The sequence below is a fragment of the Hibiscus syriacus genome, unplaced genomic scaffold (genome assembly GCF_006381635.1).
Source record: "Hibiscus syriacus cultivar Baekdansim isolate YM2019G1 unplaced genomic scaffold, ASM638163v2 tig00008218_pilon, whole genome shotgun sequence".
NCBI lineage: Eukaryota > Viridiplantae > Streptophyta > Magnoliopsida > Malvales > Malvaceae > Hibiscus > Hibiscus syriacus.
The window spans coordinates 32,615-60,057 of record NW_024062156.1 but is presented as its reverse complement, the minus strand read 5'-3'; the positions used below and the strand labels follow the sequence as shown (position 1 = coordinate 60,057).

Here is a 27,443-nt window from a genome sequence, read left to right as displayed (position 1 = left end):
TGTCCTTTTCTTCGATATTGAAAAATAAATATTAAATAATTTATTTTAAAATTAATTTTTTATTTATATATATATATTTATGAATACATAAAAATATTTAAAAAATAACAAGTAAAATTAAAATAATAAAAATACAACTAGAACGATATTTAAAAGCAGTAAAATAAATGAAACATTTAAAATAAATGACTAAATTATAGTAAAGTAAAATTAAAACCTAATTCATAATTAATCAAATTATAGGGATTAACATGTTATTTCTTTATTTTATTTATTTAGTGACTAAAATAAAATTATCTAAAATTCGGATATTGGAATAAAATAAATTAAAAATATAAACTAGGGATTAAAATATATTATTAAAATTAAAGGATTAAATCTGTTATTTATCCTAAATATTATTTTAATATGAAGGACTAAAATGAATAAATTAAAATTCGAAGATTGAATTACAACGTTCAGAAGTTAATTTCAGTGACTAAAATGAATAATTACAAAACTCGGATGGCTGCGGAAAGGGTTTGACCTTAACGGAAATTACAGAAATACCCTCCCCAAAACGACGTCGTTTGGGAGAGGGTATTTATTCCCTAAGGTTGGCCCTACGGGCCAGTTTCTCATTTCTTCAATTCTGTTCTCTCTCTAACAGAGAGAACAAAAATGTTTTGCCTTCTCTAGCTTCCCTCACCGGAGGGAAGCCGGTCACCGGACGGCAACCGTCTGCCGCCGTGACCGTCACCCGGCCACCGATCTGGTGGCCGGAAAATTTTATTTTTCCACCATTAAATAGATCGGACCGTCCTAAGGACTGTCCCGTTGTTCTTTTCCCTTAAAAAGCTCCTAATCGGAGCGAATCTATAAAAGTACCTTCGGTGTTTCGAAGGTTCCGGTGAGATCCGGTGGTCGGGGCTTCCTCGGTAAGTTTCTTTTCTTCCTTTTTCTTTCTTTTCTGTTTCTTTGCTGCTGAGATCGTTGGTAGTATTTTGTATATCTTTTTTTTTTCTCGGTTTCGTCTCTCCGGGATCTGTTCTCTGTCCTCTTTTTTTTTTCAGGTTCGGGTGGTGGCTTTTATAGCCACCACCGGTGTGGCCATCGGACCGGTCCGAAGGGGATTTCGTGAGTCACCGGACTACCAGTGGTGACTCACCCCGTAGCCATGGCGTGGACGGCTGGCGTTGGATCTTCTGGAGCCTTCGGATGGGACGTGGCAGCGGCGGAGGCGGCGAGAGCAGCAGCGGCGGCCGCGTGGCCCTAGGGTATCATACCCTAGGGTTTCCATCTGGAGCCATCTGGACCGTTGGATCTTGCCAGATCCAACGGTCAGTCTGAGGCGGCTGGCTAGAGGCGGCTGGTGGGATTAGGGTTAGGAAACCCTAACTGAAACCCCAAATGTTTAGGGTTTCTGGTTGGTCTGGACCGGTTCTGGTTTGTTTGTAACTGGGCCGGTCCAGTTGTAATTGGGCCTATAATTAATTATTATATATGTATTTAATATATATTAATAATATATATATAATAATAATAATAAATAATAATAATAATATGGGTAAAAAATTAGTATCTTCATCTGGCATCCGGAATGGATACATCTAATGTGACAAAGAAGATAAGTATTCAACTCTTCAAGTGGAGCATTACCTCCAACATTCCATTTACGAAAGCTATTGCCAACATGTAGCTCTTCTAATCTATACAATTTTGCTAGGACATTTTCTGGGATGACTCTAAGTTTATAACACTCACTCAAATCTAATAACTTTAGTTGGGTCAATTGTGCTATCCCTATTGGCAATTTCGTGATGGCGGAACCTTGAAAGCTGAGTAAATCTAATTTCTTTAGCTTCTCTACGATGGCTATCTCAGACAACTTGCATTCATAAACGCAAAGTTGAAGGTTTGTTAATGAACGAAAAGAAGAAAGCAGAGAATATCGAAACTCATACCAGTCACGCTTACACCTTCAGCTTATACATATCTTTGAAAAAAGTTTCCGAGACTCTGAAAGATGGATCTTTATTCAGCAACATGAGTAACTCCAAATTCGAACAGTCCACATCAGAAAAGGTCAGCCATGTTGCTGTGTGGCAACGAGATAGCTGTGCAACCATTGAGATTCCCTTCTTCGACATTCCTTCAGATGATTTGCATCCCTTAGACCCACATCCCCTTGTTTATTGATGCAATTGAAATGGAAACATCGCGTATAAGATCATGCATTTTCACCCTTCGTAACCTTTTCCCTCAAGTAGTAAGCTAGAAGCTTTGAGCTTATGAACTAGTGCATCTATCCTTTTTTCTTGCTTCTTCCAGCGTGTAGATGCCTTCCAAAAGATCTAGACCAAAGCTATATTGCAGCAAATCAAAGACAGGGATATCAAAACTCTGAGGATGCAGGCCGCATATCAGGAACAAAGATTGTGCTTCCTCATTTCTCAGCCATTTGTAACTCAACTCAATGGTAGAATATACATTGTCTTGCATCCCCTCTATGTTTGATGGATTTGACCGTCGTAGCTGCAGCAAGGCATCATCCCAAGACGCGAGGTCCTTTTCTTTCAAAGTGTTTGCAATTGCTAAGATTGCGACCGGCAACCCTTCACATTTTTCCACCAATTCATTCGCTCTGCGTTCATAACCACCAGATATGTTGCCCACTGTTTTTACAAAAAGAATCATTGATTCTTCTTTGGATAAAATTTCAACTTCAAAACTCTTCTCAGCATGCATGAGGCGAAGCACATCGAGGCTTCTGGAAGTCAGCAGTATTTTGCATCCTGCAATAGAAGATCCTTTAGCAGCTTCATCCTCCAATGAGATACCAACCTCTTCGAGGTCAAGTTTCTGCCATAGGTCATCCAAAACTATGAGGATCCTTTTGTCGGTCTTCAACCGCTCGCGTAGCTCCATTGCTCTTCCGCTAACAGTCTCCTTCTCATAAAGCAGGCCTAACATGTCAGCAATTTCTCCTTGAATTTTTCTGATGTCTGGATTATCGGTGACAAAGCTCATTGCAACTTCGTCGAACAAGTGCTCCTCCTTTACTCTGGCAGAAACTTCTTTGGCAAGCGTGGTCTTGCCTACGCCAGCCATCCCATATATTCCAACAATTCGAACACTTGATTCCTTTAAGGCCTCCATAATCCCCTTCAAGGTTGTTGTTCTCGATTCAAAGGCCTTGTAACCTTTGGTCACTACCCCCTCTATAGGAGGAGAATACGAAACTTTGTCGAATTTCCCTTGTTCCAGGAGTTCACTGATAGCATGCTTCTCGTCCACCGCTTTCTTGCTGACTTGGTAGCGAGACTTGACATTCGGACACAGGGCAAAGAAACATTTCTTCTTTGCTTTCTCCTCATCTTTCTTCAATTTCTCCTCAAAGTTTTCAGTCAACTTCTTATCAACGTTGGACAACCATTTGAGGACATCCGCTTCAATCTTCTCTGCATTCCTTATGGCCCGATCGACAGAATGCTGCACTCTTCCTCGAGCATCTTCCAGGTTTCCAACTTGCTCCTTCAGATCCTGGACATTGCTGTCAACATATATTATGTACCCAATCCCTCGCTTGATGACACCAAACGTGTATTCGGCAACTGTACTGGTAGCACTGTTTACAATAGATTGCATTTTTTTTCTTCTTCTTTAAGCTAGAAGAGAAAGACAACTACGGAATAAGCAAAATGACAAAACAGGAAACAACGACAGGTCTGCTTACAATGGTTTTTTTTTTTTTTTTTTGGTGTGTGGAATTGGCAGTAGAAAGGGAAATTGTGTATTTGGTTTGGTGTGGGGGGAAAGAGAAACAATGGTCAATGACAAAATGAGAAGCTTTGAGAAAGAAAATAAAGAGCTGCTGGAAACGTTAATTGTTGTAATATGGCAAGAGATCAAATTGAAATGGGAAAGGATTGAGGAAGGTGTCATCTCTTCCTTCATGCTAAATAGTGGGGGAAAGTGATTGGAACATTCTTTTCCTCCTCCCCCATGCAAAGCTTTGGATCATATTCTTTGCTTCTCAACTTACTTGTGCAATCAAACATACTATCAACCTTCTTAAAACTCTTTAGGAAAAGAACTAATTCATATTGGATTATGATATAATATAAGAGATTAAAACTAAAACAAGATTACTCTTTCTTCATGATTATTCTCTCACCATAAGCAAACTACACTTTCATGTTTAATCAATGGAAGTCAAGTTGTTTGGTGAAAGTGTAGTTTTGAATTTCGTTTGTCTCTTTCTTTTGCTTTAATCAGTGGTTATTCTGTGGACCTATATTACTTTTAACTTATTTGCTTTGTTGTGTCTCACACTTCAAACATCGAGATAAGCTAAAGCACTTCATTCCTTTCTTTAGGACAAAGTATGTAAGCATGATTACAGTAGTTACTATTTGCTTTGCTGCTACAAGATCAAACCAGAAGCTCTCCCCTAATAACCTTTACTGGCATGAATTTATAAATGTTCAAGCCATTCGTGTTCTAGCCAAGCCAAGCTAAGAGAATATTGAAAACAATACGGATGAAGTGGAATGAAATACATCTGTTACTGGTAGCCATGGGGAACATTTACCTTTCAGCTTAGATAATGATAATGATATATATGAGAGACTAAAAATAAAACACTTTCTCCATGATTATTCTCTCACCATAACAAATTACACTTTCATGTTTAATCTCTGGAAGAATGTAATATTCCAAACTAAGTTAAGTTGTTTGGGGAAAATATAGTTTTGAATTTCCTTTGTTTCTTTCTTTTGCCTTAATCAATGATTATTCTGTGGACCTATATCACTTTAATTTATTTACTTTGTTGTGTCTCACACTTTAAGGTAAGCTAAAGCACTTCATTCCTTTCGTTAGGACAAAGTATGTAAGCATAATTACAGTAGTTGCCATTTGCTTTGCTGCTTCAAGATCAAACCAGATGCTCTCCCCTAATATTTAAGTATCCGTATGATTCCATCAAATTACTTTGATCTTTACTGGCATGAATACATATAGAGACCAAACCAGAATTTTTATTAAGGGGTCAGAATAATTTATAAATGTTAGGGGAGCATGGCTAGAAAATAGAGAAGTCTATGAGAGGGGGGCTGCAATTCGAAAACTCCTGACCTACACAACAACTTACTTCCGAACACTGTAAGAAGACCGATTGTTTTCAAAAAAGTTGAAGACTGATTCGAAGAGCTTGAGACTTGAACCAAATTCTCCTTGATAATTATGCAATAGGCAACAACACAGATGAATAAGAAAACCCGACTTACTAATTAATTAACACAGCCCATTCAGAAGCATCACAGCTTTCAATGGTTCCAATGTGTAGTTGCTGTTTAAATGCGAGATATTTATTTTCTAAATTCAGTAGGAAAAATTCAGATACGGGACTATTTATGATAAAGCACCAATCCAACATTGACCAAGGAAGAGAAGGGAGCACGAACGGGGCTTTATAAATAAAAGGCAACTAACAACCTTGAAACTTACTTACCTGGACGTGGTCAATGAGTGATCAACAAGTTTCATGGTGTAACAACCTGGAAAATAAAAAAATATATATGTGTAAATTGGAGACTAAATTAAAAGTTCTCAAAACTTGTAACCTATTTTAGAGATGAAGGAAATTCAGGCACCAAGTCCTGAATTTACCCTAAGAGTGTCGGCAGGCTTTGGTTATTAATGCGTGAAATTGGTTTCCGCAGAAACCAATTTCACAAATTTTCATCATTCAACGCCCAACTTCCAAACACAATCCCGACGTCATTCGACCTCCGATCGTCGTTTTGAAACCACCATTGTGTTCATCATCGAGCGAGGAATAAACCCTTAAATTAATTGAAGTGAAACGCTGCCAAACGCCATGAATTTCAGGTCAAAGTCTCGACGTTTTTTTAGCACCATCGCCGAGAAAATCTTAAATTTATCGCCGATCGTTTCTCTGTTTTCGACACCTCCCGCACCATCGTGTTCCTTGTGTCATTCTGAGTTTGTCAGTGTCCTCCTTGTCTCCGTCGGCGGCGGCGCGTGAGGAGGTGAAGCGGTCAAAGTTTCCGATTTGTTGAAATCGTGCTCTCCACCGTTCAAAATTGTGAACCGAGCTTTGTAAGTGCCTCAAAATCGCTTAAAATAATTTTTAGGAATTTTTCTGTAATTTTTCCGATGCCGGAAAGTGTCCCACGCGCCGCCACTGCGCTGGGGAAGTCTCGGCCGACTTTAAACCGGTTTTACCGGTCTGACCCGACTCAACCGTTGACCGGGTGTTAGTTTTGTAAATATTTAAAAAAGGGTGTTAGTTTTGTAAATAATGTTAAAAGGGTGTTAGTTTTGTAATTAATTTCTATTAGGATGATAATTGTGTAAAATGGTTGATTGTCTGTTGACCTCCTTTGACCAGAACTTTGACCGGCGTTGACCGACCATTAAACGGCCGTTGACGTTTTTGAGTATATCCATATTGACATTTTTTGACGTCCCGAATCCGTTTTTGGGATCTGTTTCGCCAAATTCGAACCCAAAAGCCTCCAAATTATGAGTCAAACTCATTGGCTTTGACTTTGACCAAGAATTCAAATTTTCAGAAGGTTATATTTTATGTTTTTCGATGTCCTGAGTCTGATTCTGAAGTCTGTTTTGCCAAATTCTGACCCGAAATTCCCAAATCGAGCTTGTTAACCCAAAAATGCTTAGTATTTTAGTATTTTTGATTATTTATTGGAGATATGGTTAAGGAATTGATTCAGTAAGATATTATGAAGGTACTCATGTTTCACCTGAGCGAGGATCAGTTAGGTCCGGTGTTGTCCGTTCGTCAGATCAGCTCGAACCGCACACTACGAGAATTACTAGTAGGTTTCCTTAAATTATTTAAATAAATATTAAGATTATTTATATTAGGATTCCAATATGGATTTTTCCAATTCGTAAGATCTAGCGCTGCAGCAGAGCGTGATCGACGGACCAGTAGTAGGTTTCCCTATCTGATTCTCAGACTGTTACAGGTGTGTTTCCTGACAGTGTTACATTACTGTTTTAAACTATTCATCTAAATACTGAGTATTTGATATCTGATTTACCACATATTCTGATATAATTTTTGGATTAAGGTATTTTATACCGATTTCTGAAATCTGATTATCTGACATATGAATTACCATATAATATTGATCTGAATTTTGATTTCCGTATTTCTACATATGGTTTCCAAGCATGAAACGATTTTATGTTTTAAGTAATTAATCATTGTTTTCACTCGAATACATTCATGTTTAATATTGTCATTGGGGGTATTGTTGGAGGAAGATTATCTGCAGACTCCTCGGCTTTGTGCTCAGGGTCTAAATGGCATATGCGGTTGGGTGTATGGTTCTGGGGAATTTACACATTTATGATGTGAACGGATGGGGGTAGTGTTCATGTTTAAAAATAAAAACACGTTGCATAAACTGATTTGATTGAAAGACTTTATCTGTATGTTTTTTTATATATTGTATGGAGCACACTATGCTTTTTAGCTCATTCTGTAAATTTTACCCTTTTCAGATAACAGCAGACTGTAAGTTAGCAGATTCGGCATCAGGGGAGATCAACTACTTTTATTTTGTACGAACATATTTCTCTATATGTTTTCCAATTATATTTGGTGACATGTATTTTGCTATCGTTCTGAATATATTTGTATTATCGATATTTTGTTCCGTACTACCTCTAATGTTTATAAGTTGTTTTAAATATAAAAAGAATATCTGAATATGATATGTGACCACTTAGGTTTGGTTTAGCGTACAAACCGGGTTTAGGGGTTACATTTGGTGGTATCAGAGCTTTCAGTTTTAAACACTCGGACTGTATATGGGTCCTAAACTTTGAATTTTTAAGAAAATTTGAAAGAAAATAATGTGTCACCTTATTTTATGATTTAAAGTTTTCTCGAGATCTTTGATGCTAATCTGACATATATTCCAAATTCTTTCTGTAGAGCCTTATAAATCCAACGATGAGTGCTGCTAGAGGTCGTAGGACAGGGCGTGGCCGTGGTCGAGGGTGAGTCACTCGACCTTCTGTTACGATAGATGATCTGGTGTCACCACGTGATCCTCCTGTTCTGCAAGTAGATCCGACCCTTTCTCATTATGATCAGTTTACTCCAGTGAGAGACCCTCCCCTCACTGGAGATGAGGATACTGACATGAATGAAGGCGCCATTAATAGAGCTATATTTCGTATGTTTCAGAGAGCTGTCAGAGCCCCTAGTAATATGACTGCAGTGGAGATTTCGAATTCTTTGGTCGTTGCTGGTGTAGTTACATTCGAGGGTATTACTGGTGGACCTCCGACAGACGCTGAGTATTGGCTGGAGGACATAGAGAGGATTATGGATGAGATGGATCTGAGGCCTGAGCAGAAGTTAAAAAGGGCCCTAACTATGTTGAAGAAAGAAAGCTTCAGATTGTGGCAATTGATTTCTGGTAGTATTCCGAGGAACCAGTTAACATGGGATCTTTTCAAGAAACATTTCCGAAGTCGCTATATTGGGAAAGATATATGTAGGAACGACGCCAGGAGTTTCAGAATCTGGAGCAGGGTAATATGTCTGTTATGGACTACGAGGTGGTGTTCATCCGATTAAGCTGTTATGCCCCTAGACTTGTTGACACTTAGGTTGATAGATGCTTGAGGTTTGAGAATTGACTCAGGTATGAAATCAGGAGAGAAATTTTGATGCCTTGGTTGAGATAGCCAAGACTGCTGAGGAAATAGAGCGATTGGGTATAGAGCGCAAGAGAGATAGTGATCGAGCTCAAACCTGATTCAGAAGGCCTTCTAGTTCTGTTGATTCTTCTGCATATCATAGCAAGAGAGGCAGGGGTGATTCCTTTCAGAGAGGCAGTGCAAGTGTCAGACCTGTTGCATCTGGTTCTTCAGCTGTTCAGCCTTCTAGACATGGTGGATCTTTTGGGTTACAACCTTTGCATACATGTGATTATTGTGGGAAACATCATCTTGGGGAATGCAGGAGAAAGTTTGGCACCTGTTTTAGATGTGGTTCTAGTGACCATATTCTAAGGGATTGTCCAATGTCAGTTACTACAGTTCAGACACCAGCTCGTATTCCCGCTCGTACTCAGAGTACTGTTCAGACTCCTACTGGTGGTCGTACCCAGGAGAGATAATCGGGATCGGCTAGTAGAGGTCGAGCATCTCAGAATAGGGGTCCAGTCAGATCTGAGGCCAGACAGCCTGCATTGGTATACACTGCTAGACTTCGACAGGATCGCGATGGGCCTAATGTGATTGCAGGTACTGTTACAATTCATTCAGTTCCCTACTTCGACAGGTACTGCTAGTCTTGCTTATATTTTGGACACTAGGAGTTCTCAATCTGATATTGAAGGCATCCAGATTGTCAAGGAATTTCCCGATGTTTTTCCCGAGGAGTTTCCTGGATTACCTCCAGATAGAGAAGTCGAGTTTGAGATTGAAGTATATTTTGGTTCCACCTCGGTTTCAATGGCTCCTTATCGTATGGCCCCAAATGAGCTTAAGGAACTAAAAGTCCAACTTCAGGAGTTGTTGGACATGTGATTTATTCGACCCAGTGTATCACCGTGGGGAGCCCCGGTTCTCTTGGTCAAGAAGAAGATGGGATACTAAGACTCTGTATTGATTATAAAAACTGAACATGCTCATGGTTAAAACAAATATCCTCTGCCCAGGATCGATGATCTATTTGACCAATTTTGAGGGGCTTCTATCTTTTCAAAATAGACTTGAGGTATGGTTATTATCAACTCAAAGTGAAAGATTCGAATATTTCGAAGACTGCTTTTCGTACTCGGTATGGGTATTATGAGTTTTTAGTGATGCCATTTGGGTTAACAAATGCCCCTGTTGCTTTTATGGATCTGATGCATAGGGTGTTTCACCCTTATTTGGATCAGTTTGTAGTTATGTTCATCGATGACCTACTGGTGTGTTCTCGAACTGAAGCAGAACATGAGGAGCATTTAAGGATTGTTTTACATATACTAAGGGAAAATAAGTTATATGCTAAGTTGAGCAAGTGTGAGTTCTAGCTCAGCGAAATGACTTTTCTTGGACATATCGTTTCTGCGGATGGAATTCGGGTGGATCCGAGCAAAGTATAGGCTATTCTGAACTGGAAGCAACCCAGGAACGTTTCTGAGATCCGTAGTTTCTTGGGCTTAGCGGGTTACCACCGTCATTTCGTTGAGGGGTTCTTTCTTATTGCAGCTCCTCTAATGAAACTATTGAGGAAAGATGTTCCATTTGTTTGGTCTGAGAACCAACAAGCTAGCTTTGAGAAACTGAAGATTGTTCTAACTCAAGCCCAGTGCTGATTCAGCCTGAATCTGGGAAAGCTTTTTCTGTCTACAGTGATGTTTCTCACTCTGGATTAGGATGTGTTTTGATGCAAGATGGGAAGGTTGTCTCTTATGCGTCACGTCAATTAAAGCCACATGAGCGTAACTATCCCACTCACGATCTGGAGTTAGCTGCTGTGGTTTTTGCTTTAAAGATCTAGAGACACTACCTCTACAGAGAAAAGTGTTATATCTATACTGATCATAAGAGTCTGAAGTATCTGCTTACTCATAAAGAATTGAATTTGAGACAGCATCGCTGGTTGGAGCTTCTAAAGGACTATGATTTTGAGATATAATATCATCCAGGGAAGGTTAATGTAGTGGCAGATGCTTTGAGCAGTAAGGCGATATCAGATCTCATAGCCTTATTCACCAACTTGAGTTTATTTGATGATAACAGCCTGTTAGCAGAGTTGCAGGTTAAACCCACTTTGGCCGAGGAGATTAAGGCCAAACAACTTCTGGATAGCTCATTGTTTCCCATTATTGAACAAGTTAAGCATGGATCGAGTTCAAAGTATACCGTGGATCAATATGGTATTTTGTGTTTTCACGGTCGTTACTGCGTCCCTAAAGATGATGAGTTGAGACGGATTATTCTTCAGGAGGCTCATAGTAGTCCTTATGCTATGCATCCTGGCGAGGAAAAAATGTACAATAATCTCAAGGAGTGCTACTTTTGGACTGGTATGAAAAAGAATATTTCAGATTTTGTGGCGAGGTGTTTGACTTGTTAGCAGGTTAAGGCAGAACACCAGCATCCATCTGGATTGTTACAATCAATTAAGATTCCTGAGTGGAAATGGGAGCGCATTACGATGGATTTCATTACTGGTCTTCCTCTGACTCCTTCCAAAAAGGATTCTATTTGGGTGATTGTTGATCGACTCACCAAGTCAGCGCGCTTTATCCCTATTTGGATTAATTATTCTCTGGACAAACTGGCTGGATTGTACATTTCTGAGATCCTTAGACTTCATGGTGTTCCGTTGTCTATCATATCTGATCGAGATCTGAGGTTCACTTACAGGTTCTGGAAAGCTTTGCACGAGGCTCTGGGTACTTGTTTGAATTTCAGTACAGCTTTTCATCCACAGATTAATGGACAATCTGAGCGAGTTATTCAAGTGTTAGAGGATATGTTATGGGGTTGTGTGATTAATTTCCGTGGTAGTTGGGAAAATTTCTTGCCATTAGCCAAGTTCGCTTACAATAATAGTTATCAGGCGAGTATTCGCATGGCACCGTACGAGGCTCTGTATGGACGTAGATGTCGTACTTCTATATGTTGGACAGAGTTGTATGATAGAAAAACTTTGGGTCCAGACTTGGTTCGAGAGACTGAAGATACTGTCAGACTGATCCGTGATCACTTAAAAGAGGCATTTGATAGGCAGAAATTATACGCAGATAAGCGACGTAAGGGTATCGAGTTTGAGGTTGGAGATCAGGTTTTTCTCAAGATGTCTCCATGGAAGAGGGTATTGAGATTTGGACGTAAGGGTAAACTGTGTCCGAGATTTATTGGGTCGTATCGTATTCTGAAGAAAGTCAGATCTGTTGCTTATCAGCTTGAGTTGCCTCTCCAGCTCAGTCGTATTCATGATGTTTTTCATGTGTCTATGTTGAGGTGATACCGTCCAGATCCAGATCACATCATTCAGGTTAATGAGGTAGAGCTGAGACCTGATTTATCATACGAGGAGGAGTTTGTTCAGGTTGTAGAGAGGGATGAGCGAGTTCTTCGGAATAAGCGTATTCCAATGATCAAAGTTCATTGGAGTAATTGTAGCCCATCAGAAGCTACTTGGGAGACATTGGAGTCAATGAAGGCTCAATTTCCTCATCTATTTCCATAAGGTAAATTTCGAGGACGAAATTTCTTGTAGAGGGGGAGAATTGTAACAACCCGGAAAAAAATATTTGTGTAAATTGGTGAAAATTGGGGACTAAATTAAAAGTTCTCAAAACTTATAGCCTGTTTTAGAGATGAAGGAAATTCAGGGACCAAACCCTAAATTTACCCTAAGAGTGTTGGCAAGCTTTGGTTATTAATGCGTGAAATTGGTTTCTGCATAAACCAATTTCTCAAATTTTCATCATTCAACGCCCAACTTCCAAACACAATCCCGACGTCATTCGACCTCTGATCGTCATTTTGAAACCACCATCGTGTTCATCATCAAGCGAGGAACAAACCCCTTAAATTAATTGAACTGAAACGCTGCCAAACGCCATGAATTTCAAGTCAAAGTCTCGACATTTTTTTTAGCACCATCGCCGAGAAAATCTTAAATTTATCACCGATCGTTGCTCCGTTTTCGAAACCTCCCGTACCATCGTGTTCCTTGTGTCATTCCGAGTTCGCCGGTGTCCTCCTTGTCTTCATCGGCGACGGCACGTGAGGAGGTGAAGCGGTCAAAGTTTCCGATTTATTGAAATTGTACTCTCAACCGTTCAAAATTGTGAACCGAGCTTTGTAAGTGCCTCAAAATCGCTTAAAATAGTTTTTAGAATTTTTTCCGTAATTTTTTTGACGCCGGAAAGTGTCCCACGCATCGCCACTCGCGTGGGGAAGTCTCGGCCAACTTTAAACCGGTTTGACCGGTCCGAACCAGTCCGACCCGACCCGACCGTTGACTGAGTGTTAGTTTTTTAAATATTTAAAAAAGGGTGTTAGTTTTTAAAATATTGTTAAAAGGGTGTTAGTTTTGTAATTAATTTATATTAGGGTGATAATTGTGTAAAATGGTTGATTGTCTGTTGACCTCCTTTGACCAGAACTTTGATCGGCGTTGACCGGCTATTAAACGGTCGTTGGCGTTTTTCGAGTATACATATCCTGACATTTTTCGACGTCCTGAATCCGTTTTTGGGATCCATTTTGCCAAATTCGAACCCAAAAGCCTCCAAATTGTCAGTCAAACCCGTTGACTTTGACTTTGACCAAGAATTCAAATTTTTGGAATGTCATATTTATATTTTTCGATGTCTTGATTCTGATTCCGAAGTCTGTTTTGCCAAATTCTGACCCAAAATCCCCGAATCGAGCTTGTTAACCCAAAAATGCTTACTATTTTAGTATTTTTGATTATTTATTGGAGATATGGTTAAGGAATTGATTCAGTAAGATATTTTAAGAAGGTACTCATGTTTTACATGAGCGAGGATCAGTTAGGTTCGGTGTTGTTCGTTCGTCAGATCAGCCCGAACCGCGTACTACGAGAATTACCTGTAGGTTTCCATAAATTATTTAAATAAAGATTAAGATTATTTATATTAGGATTCCAATATGGATTTTTCCAATTCGTAGGATCTAGCGCTGCAGCAGAGCGTGATCGATAGACCTAGTAATAGGTTTCCCTATCTGATTTCTCAGACTGTTACAGGTGTGTTTCCTGACAGTGTTACATTATTGTTTTAAATTATTCATCTGAATACTGAGTATTTAATATCTGATTTACCGCATTTTCTGATATAATTTCTGGATTAAGGTATTTTATACCGATTTCTGAAATCTGATTATCTGACATATGAATTACCATATAATACTGATCTGAATTTTGATTTCCGTATTTCTGCATATGGTTTCCAAGCATGAAACAATTTTATGTTTTAAGTAATTAATCATTGTTTTCACTCGAATACATTCATGTTTAATATTGTCATTGGGGGTATTGTTGGAGGAAGATTATCTGCAGACTCCTCGGCTTTGTGTTCAGGGTCTAAATGGCATGTGCGGTTGGGTGTATGGTTCTGGGGAACCTACACATTTATGATGTGAACGGATGGAGGTAGTGTTCATGTTTAAAAATAAAAACACGTTGCATAAACCAATTTGATTGAAAGACTTTATCTGTATGTTTTTTATATATATTGTATGGAGCACACTGAGCTTTTTAGCTAATTATGTAAATTTTACCCTTTTCAGATAGCAACAGACCGTAAGTTAGCAGATTCGGCATCAAGGGAGATCAACTACTTTTATTTTGTACGAACATATTTCTCTATATGTTTTCCAGTTATATTTGGTGTCATGGATTTTGCTATCATTCTGGATATATTTGTATTATCGATATTTTGTTCCATTTTACCTCTAATATTTATAAGTTGTTTTAAATATAAAAATAATCTCTGAATGGGATATGTGACCACTTGGGTTTGGGTCTAGCGTACAGACCGGGTCTGGGGGTTACACATGGCCTAGGTTAGCGACCTCCATTGCACTTGGGAGGGGCGCTCGCCTAAGGTCTCCCCAAAGTGGGAGAGCCTATGTCATAATTTGTGGTAGTGGGCATGCGTCCGTGCGGCCCCTTAATTTCAATCCAAGTATTGTGTCATTTATTTATTTACTTTGAGGAGTTTGTAAATAAATTTAAAATTTTAAAAGATAAGTTTCTAAAATAATTTTGATTGAATTAGAAAGAATTTGTGTCATTAAATTATATAAGACAATTATGATATTAAAAAGTAGGAAATATTTGTTTTTAGTATTTAACTTTTTAATCTTTTTAATAAAGTGTCAAAAACATAAAAGATGTATTGTTCTAGTTTTGGTTTTATTTTTGACATAAAATTTAGTTTTTGTTTTATTTTTGGCAAAGTGTCAAAAACTTAAAAGAGGTATAGTTCACGGTCAATTGATATGGACATGAAAGAATAACGAGTCGATCAATATAGTCCAGTTTTAAGTCCATCGGATAAATTTTTATCGGTGGGATACTAAAATGAAATACAAATTAAACGTTATGTATGATTTTGAAAAAAATAAAAGTTTAAGTATTAAAATAGATCAAAATTGATAGTATCTATTCTAAAAATTTACAATCATTTATCTACAAAGCTTAATTAATCTTACCGTCTTTGATGCTCGAACCTAGGACCTCTAAGGATAACAATTATCACTTCAACCACTGAAGGGTTGGTTCGTGCAACAACATTGAGTTTCTATGTGATGTCAAAAAATTAAATTGTCATACGAAATTTATAAGGTCAACCTTTTTAACATGTCAGATCTAAAGTATATTGAGTTTATATGTTACGTTAAAAAAATTGTCATATAAAATTTATAAGGTTAATATTTTTAACATATCAGATCTAAAGTATTTTTTTAATAAGTTATCGTATATTTACAGGTTGACATGTTTTAAACGTATTTCATGTCATGCTTGAGTTGACATTTAACGTCCAAAATAATGGTTAGGTTGATAAAACGACATATAATATGAATGCTTTAAGAATTTAATTAGAATATTTTAAAATTTAAATACCAATTTAGAATTTATATCATAATTTAAGGAGTTTAATACAATTTTATTAACCGTTAATAGACGGTGAATTGATTAAAATCAATTTGATAGTTTAATGATTTAATTGATTTTTTGTTCAATAATTAAAATAGAACCGATCTAATAATTTAGTGACCTTGGGGGTAATTTACCCTATAATTTTTCATCTATTGACTAATGTAAATAACATTATTTGTTTCTTGGGTAAATTAAGCATTTACAATCTAAACTATCAGTTTTTGTTCATTTATTATTTAAACTTTCAATTTTTTTCAAAATCATACCAAACATTATGATAGAAAAGCAGCAACATATTAATGAAAATTGCTCTTGTTCATGTGGATCAATTGGAAACGCTAGTTCATCTTCCTTTGATGTGAGCCTTGTGATGCATGTATCAGTTTAGTTTTTATTTTATTTTAGTGCCCAGCTTTTAAAAACTTAACGGACGGGCTGACGGGGTATAGCTCTAGTAGAAGGATGATCAATCCGAACGGTGGACCACAAGAGAATGACAAATCAACTAACATAGTCCAGTTTCATGCCCATCAGACTATTGACACTGATGCGACGGCCGATGACTGTAGGCAGGGTGGCTGGCAAGCACATTTGTTATGTTTTTAATGGTCGGATACTAAAATAAAACAAAAAATAAATGTTAAGTATGGTTTTGAGAAAATTGAAAGTTTAGATATTAAAATATATCAAAATTGATAGTTTAATTACTAAATGCGTAATTTACCCTTGTTTTTTCATGTCACCGGTATTTTAAATGTTTTTCGATTTTAGCTAAAAATGTGGATATCAAAATTTCTCCCGGACTCAACCGATGTTTGATGTTAGATTCATTTTGGTTCAATTTTGAGAGCACGAAGTAACTCATTTATGGCATTTATTCGTGTGTTTGAGCAAACGTTAATGGTAGTCGGGTTATTTAGGCTTCTAATATTCGGACTCTTTCTTTGAAATCTGATTGATTTTGTGGTCTACCAAGTGCCAACCACCACACTCACACCGGCGTTTTCCGATTTCTGAAGCTCCGGCCGGAGTTATAGGGCGAACTCCTCAGGGTGTGGTGAAAGCAAATGAAATACACAGAAAGCCCTCCAGCTGTTTGGTTAAACGTCTCACTGATATAAAAAGACTCAAATTGCAAACTTTGAACTGCAAAAACAACATTGAAGATAGTTGTGCTGGCGATAGGAATCAGATGGCCTAGAATTTTAACCCCAACGTATCTCTCTCAAATTATATCAACCCAAAAGAACCCATTAACTGCGCTCCAAATCTTCAATCAAGCCCACCAAAAATACCCCAACTATCGTCACAATGGTCCCGTTTATGCTACCATGATCAACATTCTTGGCAACTCCGGTCGAATTCTGGAGATGAAACAAGTGATCGATCAAATGAAAGAAGATTCCTGTGAGTGCAAAGATTCAGTTTTTGTTGGTGCTATCAGAACTTTTGCAAGTGCTGGAATGGTAAATGAGGCTTTGAATCTCTTTTACATCATTCCTCAATTCAATTGTGTCAATTTTACTGAATCTTTTAATACCATTTTGGGGATAGTGCTGAAAGAGTCTAATTTCAAAGCTGCTTATCAACTCTTTTCGGACAATTGTTGGAAGTTGGAAGTGAAATCTAGGGTGAGATCATTGAATTTGTTAATGGAAGGGCTTTGTCGATTCAAAAATTCCGATCTTGCCTTGAATATTTTCCAAGAAATGGATTTTCAAGGTTGTTACCCTGATAGAGAAAGTTACAGGATTTTAATGAAGGGTTTATGTGATGATGGGAGGTTAGATGAAGCTATCCATTTGTTATATTCAATGTTTTGGAGGATTTCCCAAAAGGGTAGTGGTGAAGATATAGTCATTTATCGGATTTTATTGGATGCTTTGTGCGATGACGGGAAGGTTGAAGAAGCTTTAGAAATTCTTGGGAAGGTTTTGAGGAAGGGTTTAAAGGCTCCGAAGAGCTGTCGACTACGACTTGATTTAAGTCAATGCAGAGATAGGGAAGATTCAGAATTAGCCATTGGATATTTGAAGAAGATGTCCAAGCAAGTCGGGTTTTGGAGGAGATGCTGATCAAATCACATCGGCCGGGTGCCGGAACTTATAACGGACTTATAAAAGGGCTTTGCTTAATAGGTAGGCAATATGAAGCTGTGATGTGGTTAGAAGATATGGCAAGTCAGGGAATGCTGCCGGACCTTTCAATATGGAACTCATTGGTTGCATCTGTGTGTTGTAAAATGAGTGACAGAGATGTTTAGTATGAACTCATTCTAACCCTATCAATATATTTGTTATCTCCATTCCTAGGCTAAAATTTCAGCAATAACTTGGCTTTTATCCTTTTACTTGAAAATCCTAGTCTTCAATTCTTCAATTATTTTTAGTTGTTTTATTTAAGATCACATCGAGTGGTCAAGTGATCAAAGAGAGTATTGTTTTTCAGAGATTTTGGGTTCAAGCAACTACGTCTGTAGGATATGTGTACGTTGTTAATGATTAAGAAAGATTCTTAACATATACCACCTTGTAATCACCCCAAATCTAGTCACATTGTATAAATCTTTTGATTGCATCTTTTTTTAATGTTTATTTTTACTTATCCAATTATCCTAAAAAGGTATAAAATTAAAAGTAATTCTTGAACTGTCCACAACCTTTCCTTTTCCTTATATATAGCAAGGATGTTTCACTGAAGTAGTCGGCTGTCTTCTTCAAAGAGCAACATATCTTAAAGTCTCAGACTTAACTTATATGCGGTTCCCTTCTTCTGGCACTTATATTCAATGGGGACAAAGCAGTGTTAGTCTTGTTGAATTGAATACGCTATGTAGTTTTTTCCTAGAGGATCCGATTTCGAGCAGCGTCTGTGAGATCTATGTGTGTTATCATAGACTAAGAAAAATTATGTACAAATACTACCTTGTAAGCGTACTACTAAACTTGACAAACTATTTCGTTTTTGGGTATACCCATTTTATAAACAAAACTTGAATACTACAAACAATTTGTGTTATATAAATTATGTATAAGAAATTAGATCCAAATGGAGTATGTTTACACACATCTCTTAAGTCAACTTCCTTGTGTTATTTTCGAATGATATGGCCCAAGAATTCGAACAGAGCCTTGATTACAGTATAGAAACTTCACCTTCCCTGGCCAGTTTTTGTTATAGCAAATGGAATTGATGGGAAATGGAGCTTTTCATTGATCATGTGTAAATTTGAGTTAATGGGGCTAAGATGATGGAGGAAGGGTGTAGATGAGTAGTGTGCATTTGCAGATGGGATTCACCATACCTGGTTGGCTTCCACATTTACCATAAATGCAGGTATGATCATGTTCGTTCATTTAATAAATAAACGAACATGAACATAAACGAACAAATTTTTTTTGTTCATGTTCATTTATTAAGGAATATAACTTGTTCATGTTCGTTCATTTAATAAATAAACGAACATAAACGAACACGAACATAAATGAATACGAACATAAACGTTGGAGACCCTACCTTCTATTGTTCTTTCATGAAAAATAGTCGACAATGCAAATCAACCAAATCTACAGTGATATAGCGTAAGAGCTGATTAGCAGTGATGAAATGTTTGAAGATATCAAATATTTCGATCGATCTTTTAAATATATTAAATGACTCACACGACTTTAATTTAACGCTATAAAATTTATCTTAGTGGTCCATGATTACATATGAACAATCATTTTCCGCTATTATACTCTTTTTCAGAAATTGCATAGAAACCTTTGTTTTGTTTTCTGCCAAATTCTATATATTTTTCTCTTTACTGATGCTAATATACTTCCGATTGTTACCTTTATCTTCCCATCTATTTCTAGAAAGAAGTATGATGTTTTCTTGAGTTTTAGATGTGAAGATACCCGCAATAACTTTACATATCAACTATTAAGCCAAATAAAATAGAGAAAGATATGAAAACAGACCTGTAAAACTTCAGATTGCACTATAATATAACTTGTTTTGAAGCTTTTAGCGATCGTCTCCACTCTCCGGTGAACACTAGGGTTTGGGGGAAAATGGGAAAATGAATATAGGTGCGAGGTGCCTCACTGGTTAACATATTGGATTTAATCTCCAAAGAAAATTGGGTTAATTATGGAGTTGGTCATCATAATATCATATTAATTAATATTTTAAAGATACTTACAAATTGATCACCAAAATTGATTTAAGAAGATTGGGTTAAACATAAATGAAAGAACATAAACGAACATAACTGAACGAACATAACCGAACGAACATAACCGAACGTTCACGAACATAAATGAACGAACGAGGCCTATGTTCATGTTCGTTCATTTAATTAAACGAACAAAAAATCTTGTTCATGTTCGTTCATTTAATAAATAAACGCACATAAACGAACTTCCCGCCGCACGGTTCATGAACGGTTCGCTGAATGTTCAGTTCATTTACAGGCCTAATCCTTTGCTTACACGCCTTCGTAAGGGATGGTCATGGGTCGGGTTTTTTTAATCCGACCCAACCCGAAATATATATCATCTATCCGAATCGATCCGATCTGGAAGGTATATTCTTTCATTCGAATTCGATCCAACCTGATTTTTTAGAATATAAATCCAACCCAACCCGACTCAACACAATATAAAATAAGGACCTAATTAAAAAAACTATAGAGAGAGAGATATTATAACAATTATTCATAAATTTATATGGAAAATTATATTATATTCTCGGGTCGGGGCATGTCAAAAAATTTTGACCCTCCATCCGAATTCGACCCGACCCGACCTCACCCCTATATATATATATATTCAAATGAAAAAGAAAAAGAAAACATTCCTATATAATATGTGATCTGAACGGAACCTGAACCTGAATTTATTTAAAAGAATATGACCTCATCGAATTAGATCTGGTCGAAATTTATCGGTTTCATATTAAATTATCATCGTTAATCAGACGATGACCAACCTATGTAATGAGACACACTGGGATTTGGATTGTCACAGGTGGAGTTAAAGTTCCACGTCATTTATGGGGTTAATAAATCTTTTAAATTTGTTAAATCTATTTTATTAATTTAATATTTACAAAAGAAAATGTATAACTTTAGTACATTGGAGTTGTCTATTGCTATTACCGCTAGCCTCGTTAATGTTTTTACATAAATCAAACATATAGTTTACTGAAAGAGAACAAGAAATTACAAATTTCAATTAAAAGAATTCAAAATATATATACTTTTTAAATTATGATTAATATGTATTAAATTTTTACTACTTATAGAAATTAAAATTTGACAACACTCCAATAGAGATGTTCAGACTCTAAAGGTATAATTCGCTGATAAGCAGAAGTTTTTCAACTTTGATAGATATCCAAGTTTCATAAATTTTATTAAGCGATATCAGTAATTAATAAAAAAAGTATTGATAGACATCCAAGTTTCATAATTTAGGTACTAAATGTGTAGTTTACCCTTAAAATTATTTGTCTAGTATGTATTTCAAATGATATTTACAAAAGAAAATGTATAACTTTAGTACATTGGAGTTGTCTATTGCTGTTACCGCTAGCCTCGTTAATGTTTTTACATAAAGCAAACATATAGTTTATTGAAAGAGAGAGAGAAATTATATATTTCAATTAAAAGAATTCAAAAGATATATACTTTTTAAATTATGATTAATATATATTGAACTTTTACTACTTATAGAAATTAAAATTTGACAACACTCCAATAGAGATGTTCAAACTCCAAAGGTATAATTCCCTGATAGACATCCAAGTTTCATAAATTTTATTAAGCGATCTCAGTGATTAATAAAAAAAAGTACTAATAGACATTCAAATTTCATAATTTAGGTACCAAACGTGTAGTTTACCCTTAAATTATTGGTCTAGTATTTATTTCAAATGATATTTACACCAACAATAATTCAAACACTAGCTGATTGTAATAACCAAATTGAATACAATAATCAAGCAAACTTGATTGTTTCATTCCGGTTGTAAGAAACCCTCCATGGCCATCTTCATTGCTTGAACTTAGCAGTATTTGTATCCACTACACCAGGATCAGCACACGAAAACAAAGCAGACCTGAAATAGATTGTTTAACCTGAAATCTGACAAGAAAAGAAAATCTCTGGTCTTACCACACACTGGCTAATACAAAACAATCCCATCGTCAAAAGCTTTAATCTAGTGAAGGGATCACCTTTTAACACTCCATCATTTCACCTTCAAACACTGATTCATTACTCGAAAGCCATCAAGCCGATCAGCATTTTTAATCAAGGCAAAAAGGGGGGATCCAAGCAACGCGTCACAGCATATGAGAAGAGTAGGAAGGCAGCATTGGCATTGACTGTCAAACTTTAGGCTTAAGCTAATCATCTCTACCAATTTCATTAATGTCCTGCAGCAAATTAACTGTCAAAACTAATAAGAAATGTATAGCTTCTAAATCATCATACTTCATTAAAGCAACCAAACATTACATTAGGTGAAACAAGTAAAATTTAAGGGGTAATAAGAAATAATTACCATACAAATAAAAATTAAAGGGTAATAAAAAAATAGTTACCACTCTTTAAAGAATCACTGTTAGATATACTGAGACTGAGGGAGGAAATCACAACAGTGACTATGCTTCTATGAAAGGAACTTTTAGGGCCTGAAACATTTGAGTCAAAATGAAAGTGTAAGAGTTATTTTGATCATATAAGTAAAATATTGAGTTAACTCAAAAATTTGATAAGAATTACCTTAATTTTCTTTAGTATTTCTTGGATCTTCAATTTCACAATCCATGAAAATCCACCCTTTCAAAAGTCATCTCATCCTTCAATTCAAAAAAAAAAAAGTATAGCATATGAAACTATCTCATTGAAGGTAAGAAATACCATTTGCATTATATGTATATATGGCTTACTTTGTTCAAGTCATTGGGTATTAGAAGTTGAAGAAGTACTTTAGTGAATAAGTATAGCATATGAAACTATCTTATTTAAGGTAAGCGATTCTACATACAAACATTCTCACAAAATATTAATATTAATCATGAAAGAGAAGAGAAGAATAATAGTATTGTAGTTTTTTCCTAGCCGATTTCGAGCAGCGTCTGTAAGATATATGTGCATTATCAATAGACTAGGAAAAATTATGTACAAATAATACCTTGTAAGCATACTACTAAACTTGACAAACTATTTCGTTTTTGGGTATACCCATTTTATAAACAAAACTTGAATACTACAAACAATTTGTGCTATATAAATTATGTATAAGAAATTAGATCCAAATGGAGTATGTTTACATACATCTCTTAAGTCAACTTCCTTGTGTTATTTTCGAATGATATGGCCCAAGAATTCGAACAGAGCCTTGATTACAGTATAAAAACTTCACCTTCCCTGGCCAGTTGTTATTGCAAATGGAATTGATGGTAAATGGAGCTTTTCATTGATCATGTGTAAATTTGAGTTAATGGGGCTAAGATGATGGAAGAAGGCTGTAGATGAGTAGTGTGCATTTGCAGATGGGATTCAGCATACCTGGCTGGCTTCCACATTTACCATAAATGGTATACATCAAAGCGTTTGAGTTTTCCTTTTCTTATTTTTTTGGAAGAACCAAAAAGAAAAGAAAGTAATGATCATGCACGACATCAAACCACCTACTCTTTTTCTTATTCAAAAAGTAGAATCAAGTGAAACAACTCATCCAGTTCTGGTACTGAATCAAAGTACATACGAGTTCTGTGTGAAAAAAAACTTGAAAAACGGACGCCCACCGTGGGGCTCGAACCCATGACCACAAAGTTAAGAGCCTTGCGCTCTACCGACTGAGCTAGACGGGCCATTTGTCTACGTTCTGGTTTTTTTATTTAATAACCTAAAATCTATCATCGAGAGACCCAATCCAGCCACAACGTCTAGCATGTGAAGGCTTTAACGGAGCCATTGGATGCTTTCAGCTATGTTAATATCAGACATCCAATGCGATGTTAGCTCCCATCTTTGGAGGTTCAGTGACTAAAGTTCTATCCACCCATATATATATATATATATATATATATATATATATATATATATATATATATATTATCTCTAATAATCTGTAAACGCTTCAAAGGCTCTAACCTTAAAGGAACAGCTTTACACGTAACCGCTCAACTAAGAGACTTCGATATCGAGCCATCACCAAACGTTAAATATATTTGGAAAAACGATCCTAAAGAGATTTCTTTTCAATTGAAAATCTACGTTTGAAATGGGTTCAAGAGTGTTGGTGCCTGGAGAATGTATTTCCAGCCTCAGTAGCTAGCCAGAGACCTAGCTCCCACGACTTAGTGATGTAGCAATAGCTTGCTGCGCAGTGGAGGATATTGTTTCCAGACTCAAAGAGGGATCGGATTCAGAAACGACTCTCACCTTTGAGTTCGATCAGCTATCCTCCCCTGTGCTTTGGAGTGTACCGGAGCTGGAGTGTTTTAGCAGGTAAGCATACCAAAAAGTGACCTATGTTAAAAGAGTTGGCAGCATACGAGCGTGGGAAAATGAAGATGTTTGGTAACTTATCACCACTAACAATGGACAACTTGACTCCTCACCTCTTTCCTTGGTTGAAAAGGTATTTACTCTCCTACTCCCATTCAAATCTCAATATATTCCTCTGCTTTGATTTAGTTAAAATGTTTATTTTCTAAAGTAGGGTAACCCACACCATATATCACTAAACTATCGGTAAAATGTACTGCTTTGGCATCTAGGCATTTGTTAGATTTGTTTAGTTTGTAGAAAAAAAACTTTCAATGTGTTCTCGGATTCTTTGTTAACATGACTAATATGAATGTAGTTTCAAAATTAATTTCAAACTATAAGATTAAAATTATTAGCGGATAAACCCGTCAAACCATTATTGAAACATGAATGGAAAAAACCCCATAATGAACAAAGAAAATAAATAATTAAGAGAATACACAAAATTTACAAGGTTCAATAAAATATTAACTACTACTCGAACACCACCAACGAATGATAATTTTAATACCAACTAAATATTACAATAAATAAAATTTCTTAGAATTCACAAAATAGAAGAATAGAGAAAAAATAATATCTCAGAATTGCATATCCATTGACATTGCTATAACACATTGACATTGCCAATGATAAATTCATGTGACATGCTATCCATTGTAACAACATATTTATTTAGTTTATCAACATATAAATAGTCATATTGATTTTATATCCGACATTATCACTAAAGATAATCATGATCCTCATGCAATATTAAAAAAAGTGGGTTGGCCTCTTCATCTTTTTCTAAAACTCTTTCTTTCTAGACATTTAAAAAATTAGATGACGTTGATCGTTTATAAATTTATTATTAAACGTTAGTTGTGACTTTCTACTCAATTTTTTAAAAGAAAAAGTCGTCTATAACCGTCCCAACTAAAAAATTTAAATATATTATATACAGGACTTCCTCTAATTAGATATAATATTTATTTAAATTCCAAACATTTAAATTCATAAATATCAGCTACATTTAAAACGTAGTTAAATAAAGTTAGAAGATAGGGTAAATGGGTCGGGTTTGTTCCTTAAATAATTTGGTCCCGATGTCTGCATGTTTTCACGTGTCCAGCTATCACCATGGCCGTTAATTACAGCATCAGCTACTGCATAGGATTCTAAAGAAGCCAAAAATATTTTATAAAATAAAAAAGAAGTATCGTTTTCGGCTTTGTCGGAACTTGTGTTCCGAGTCGGATAGTTGACTTAAGAGATGTGTTCCAAATCTCACGGTGGGCAATTCATAATTCTGACTACCGGAGGTCTCCCACGGAAGCTGCTCTCAACCTGGCGTTGGAGGCAGCCTCCTATCCTACCTTCCCCTTACTCCATTATATATGGGAATAGGGTCAGCTAATTTTTTTTTATATTTGAAGAAGATGTCCAAGCAGGTCGGTCGCGTAGCCAACAAAGAAACCTATTGCATTTTGGTTAATGGGTTATGCAAAGAAGGTAAATATGTCGAAGCAAGTCGGGTTTTGGCGGAGGAGATGCTGATCAAATCACATCGGCAGGGTGCCGAAACTTATAACGGACTTATAAAAGGGCTTTGCTTAATAGGTAGGAAATATGAAGCTGTGGTGTGGTTAGAAGAGATGGTAAGTCAGGGAATGCTGCCGGACCTTTCAATATGGAACTCATTGGTTGCATCTGTGTGTTGTAAAATGAGTGACTTAGAGATGTTTAGTATGAACTCATTCTAACACTATCAATATATATTTGTTATCTCCATCCCTAAGCTAAAATTTCAGCAATAACTTGCTTTTATCCTTTTACTTGAAAATCACAGTCTTCAATTCTTCAATGATTTTTAGTTGTTTTGTTTAAAATCACATCAAGTGGTCAAGTGATCAAAGAGAGTATTGTTTTTCATAGATTTTGGGTTCGAGCAGTTGTGTCTGTAGGATATGTGTACGTTGTTAATGATTAAGAAAGATTCTGAACATATACCACCTTGTAATCACCTCTGAATCTATTCACATTGTATAAAACTTTTGATTGCATCTCTTCTTTTCTTTTTTTATAAAATTAAAAGTAATTCTTGAACTGTCCACAACCTTTCCTTTTCCTTATATATAGCAAGGATGTTTCACTGAAGTTGTCGGCTGACTTCTTCAAAGAGCAACATATCTTAAAGTTTAAGACTTAACTTATATATATGCGGTTCTCTTCTTCTGGCACTTATATTCAATGGGGACAAAGCAGTGTTAGTCTTGTTGAATTGAATACGCTATGTAGTTTTTTCCTAGAGGATCCGATTTCGAGCAGCGTCTATAAGATCTATGTGCGTTATCAATAGACTAAGAAAAAATCAGTACAAATACTACCTTGTAAGCATACTACTAAACTTGACAAACTATTTCGTTTTTGGGTATTACCCATTTTATAAACAAAACATGAATACTACAAACAATGTGCTATATAAATTTTGTATAAGAAATTAGATCCAAATGGAATATGTTTACACACATCTCTTAAGTCAACTTCCTTGTGTTATTTTCGAATGATATGGCCCAAGAATTCGAACAGAGCCTCGATTACAGTATAGAAACTTCACCTTCCCTGGCCAGTTGTTGTTATAGCAAATGGAATTGATGGGAAATGGAGCTTTTCATTGATCATGTGTAAATTTGAGTTAATGGGGCTAAGATGATGGAGGAAGGGTGTAGATGAGTAGTGTGCATTTGCAGATGGGATTCACCATACCTGGTTGGCTTCCACATTTACCATAAATGGAGGTATGATCATGTTCGTTCATTTAATAAATAAACGAACACGAACATAAACGAACACGAACACGAACATAAACGAACATAAATGTTGGAGACCCTACCTTCCATTGTTCTTTCATGAAAAATAGTCGACAATGCAAATCAACCAAATCTACAGTGATAAATAGCGTAAGAGCTGATTAGCAGTGATGAAATGTTTGAAGATATCAAATATTTCGATCGATCTTTTAAATATATTAAATGATTCACACGACTTTAATTTAACGCTATAAAATTTATCTTAGTGGTTCATGATTACATATGAACAATCATTTTCCGTTATTACACTCTTTTTTAGAAATTGCATAGAAACCTTTGTTTTGTTTTCTGCCAAATTCTATATATTTTTCTCTTTACTGATGCTCATATACTTCCGTTTGTTAC

General features: G+C 36.2%; 2 protein-coding genes, 1 non-coding gene and 1 pseudogene across 3 annotated transcripts; 2 read left to right on the top strand and 2 right to left on the bottom strand.

The window, feature by feature from the left end:
• Window positions 1-2,268: 2,268 nt before the first annotated feature.
• LOC120202109 (probable disease resistance protein At1g61190) lies at window positions 2,269-3,627 on the bottom strand. Its single transcript, XM_039202587.1, has one exon. It carries the CDS (start codon window positions 3,625-3,627, stop codon window positions 2,269-2,271), a length of 1,359 nt encoding a protein of 452 aa, XP_039058518.1.
• A 10,933-nt stretch (window positions 3,628-14,560) lies between these two features.
• On the top strand, window positions 14,561-14,705 carry LOC120202111 (annotated as a pseudogene).
• Window positions 14,706-17,025: 2,320 nt separating this feature from the next.
• Window positions 17,026-17,769, top strand: LOC120202108 (pentatricopeptide repeat-containing protein At1g05600-like). Its single transcript, XM_039202586.1, has one exon. It carries the CDS (start codon window positions 17,026-17,028, stop codon window positions 17,767-17,769), a length of 744 nt encoding a protein of 247 aa, XP_039058517.1.
• Window positions 17,770-23,491: 5,722 nt separating this feature from the next.
• On the bottom strand, window positions 23,492-23,564 carry TRNAK-CUU. The gene has a single exon. It is a non-coding gene; the product is annotated as a tRNA-Lys (tRNA).
• Window positions 23,565-27,443: the final 3,879 nt, after the last annotated feature.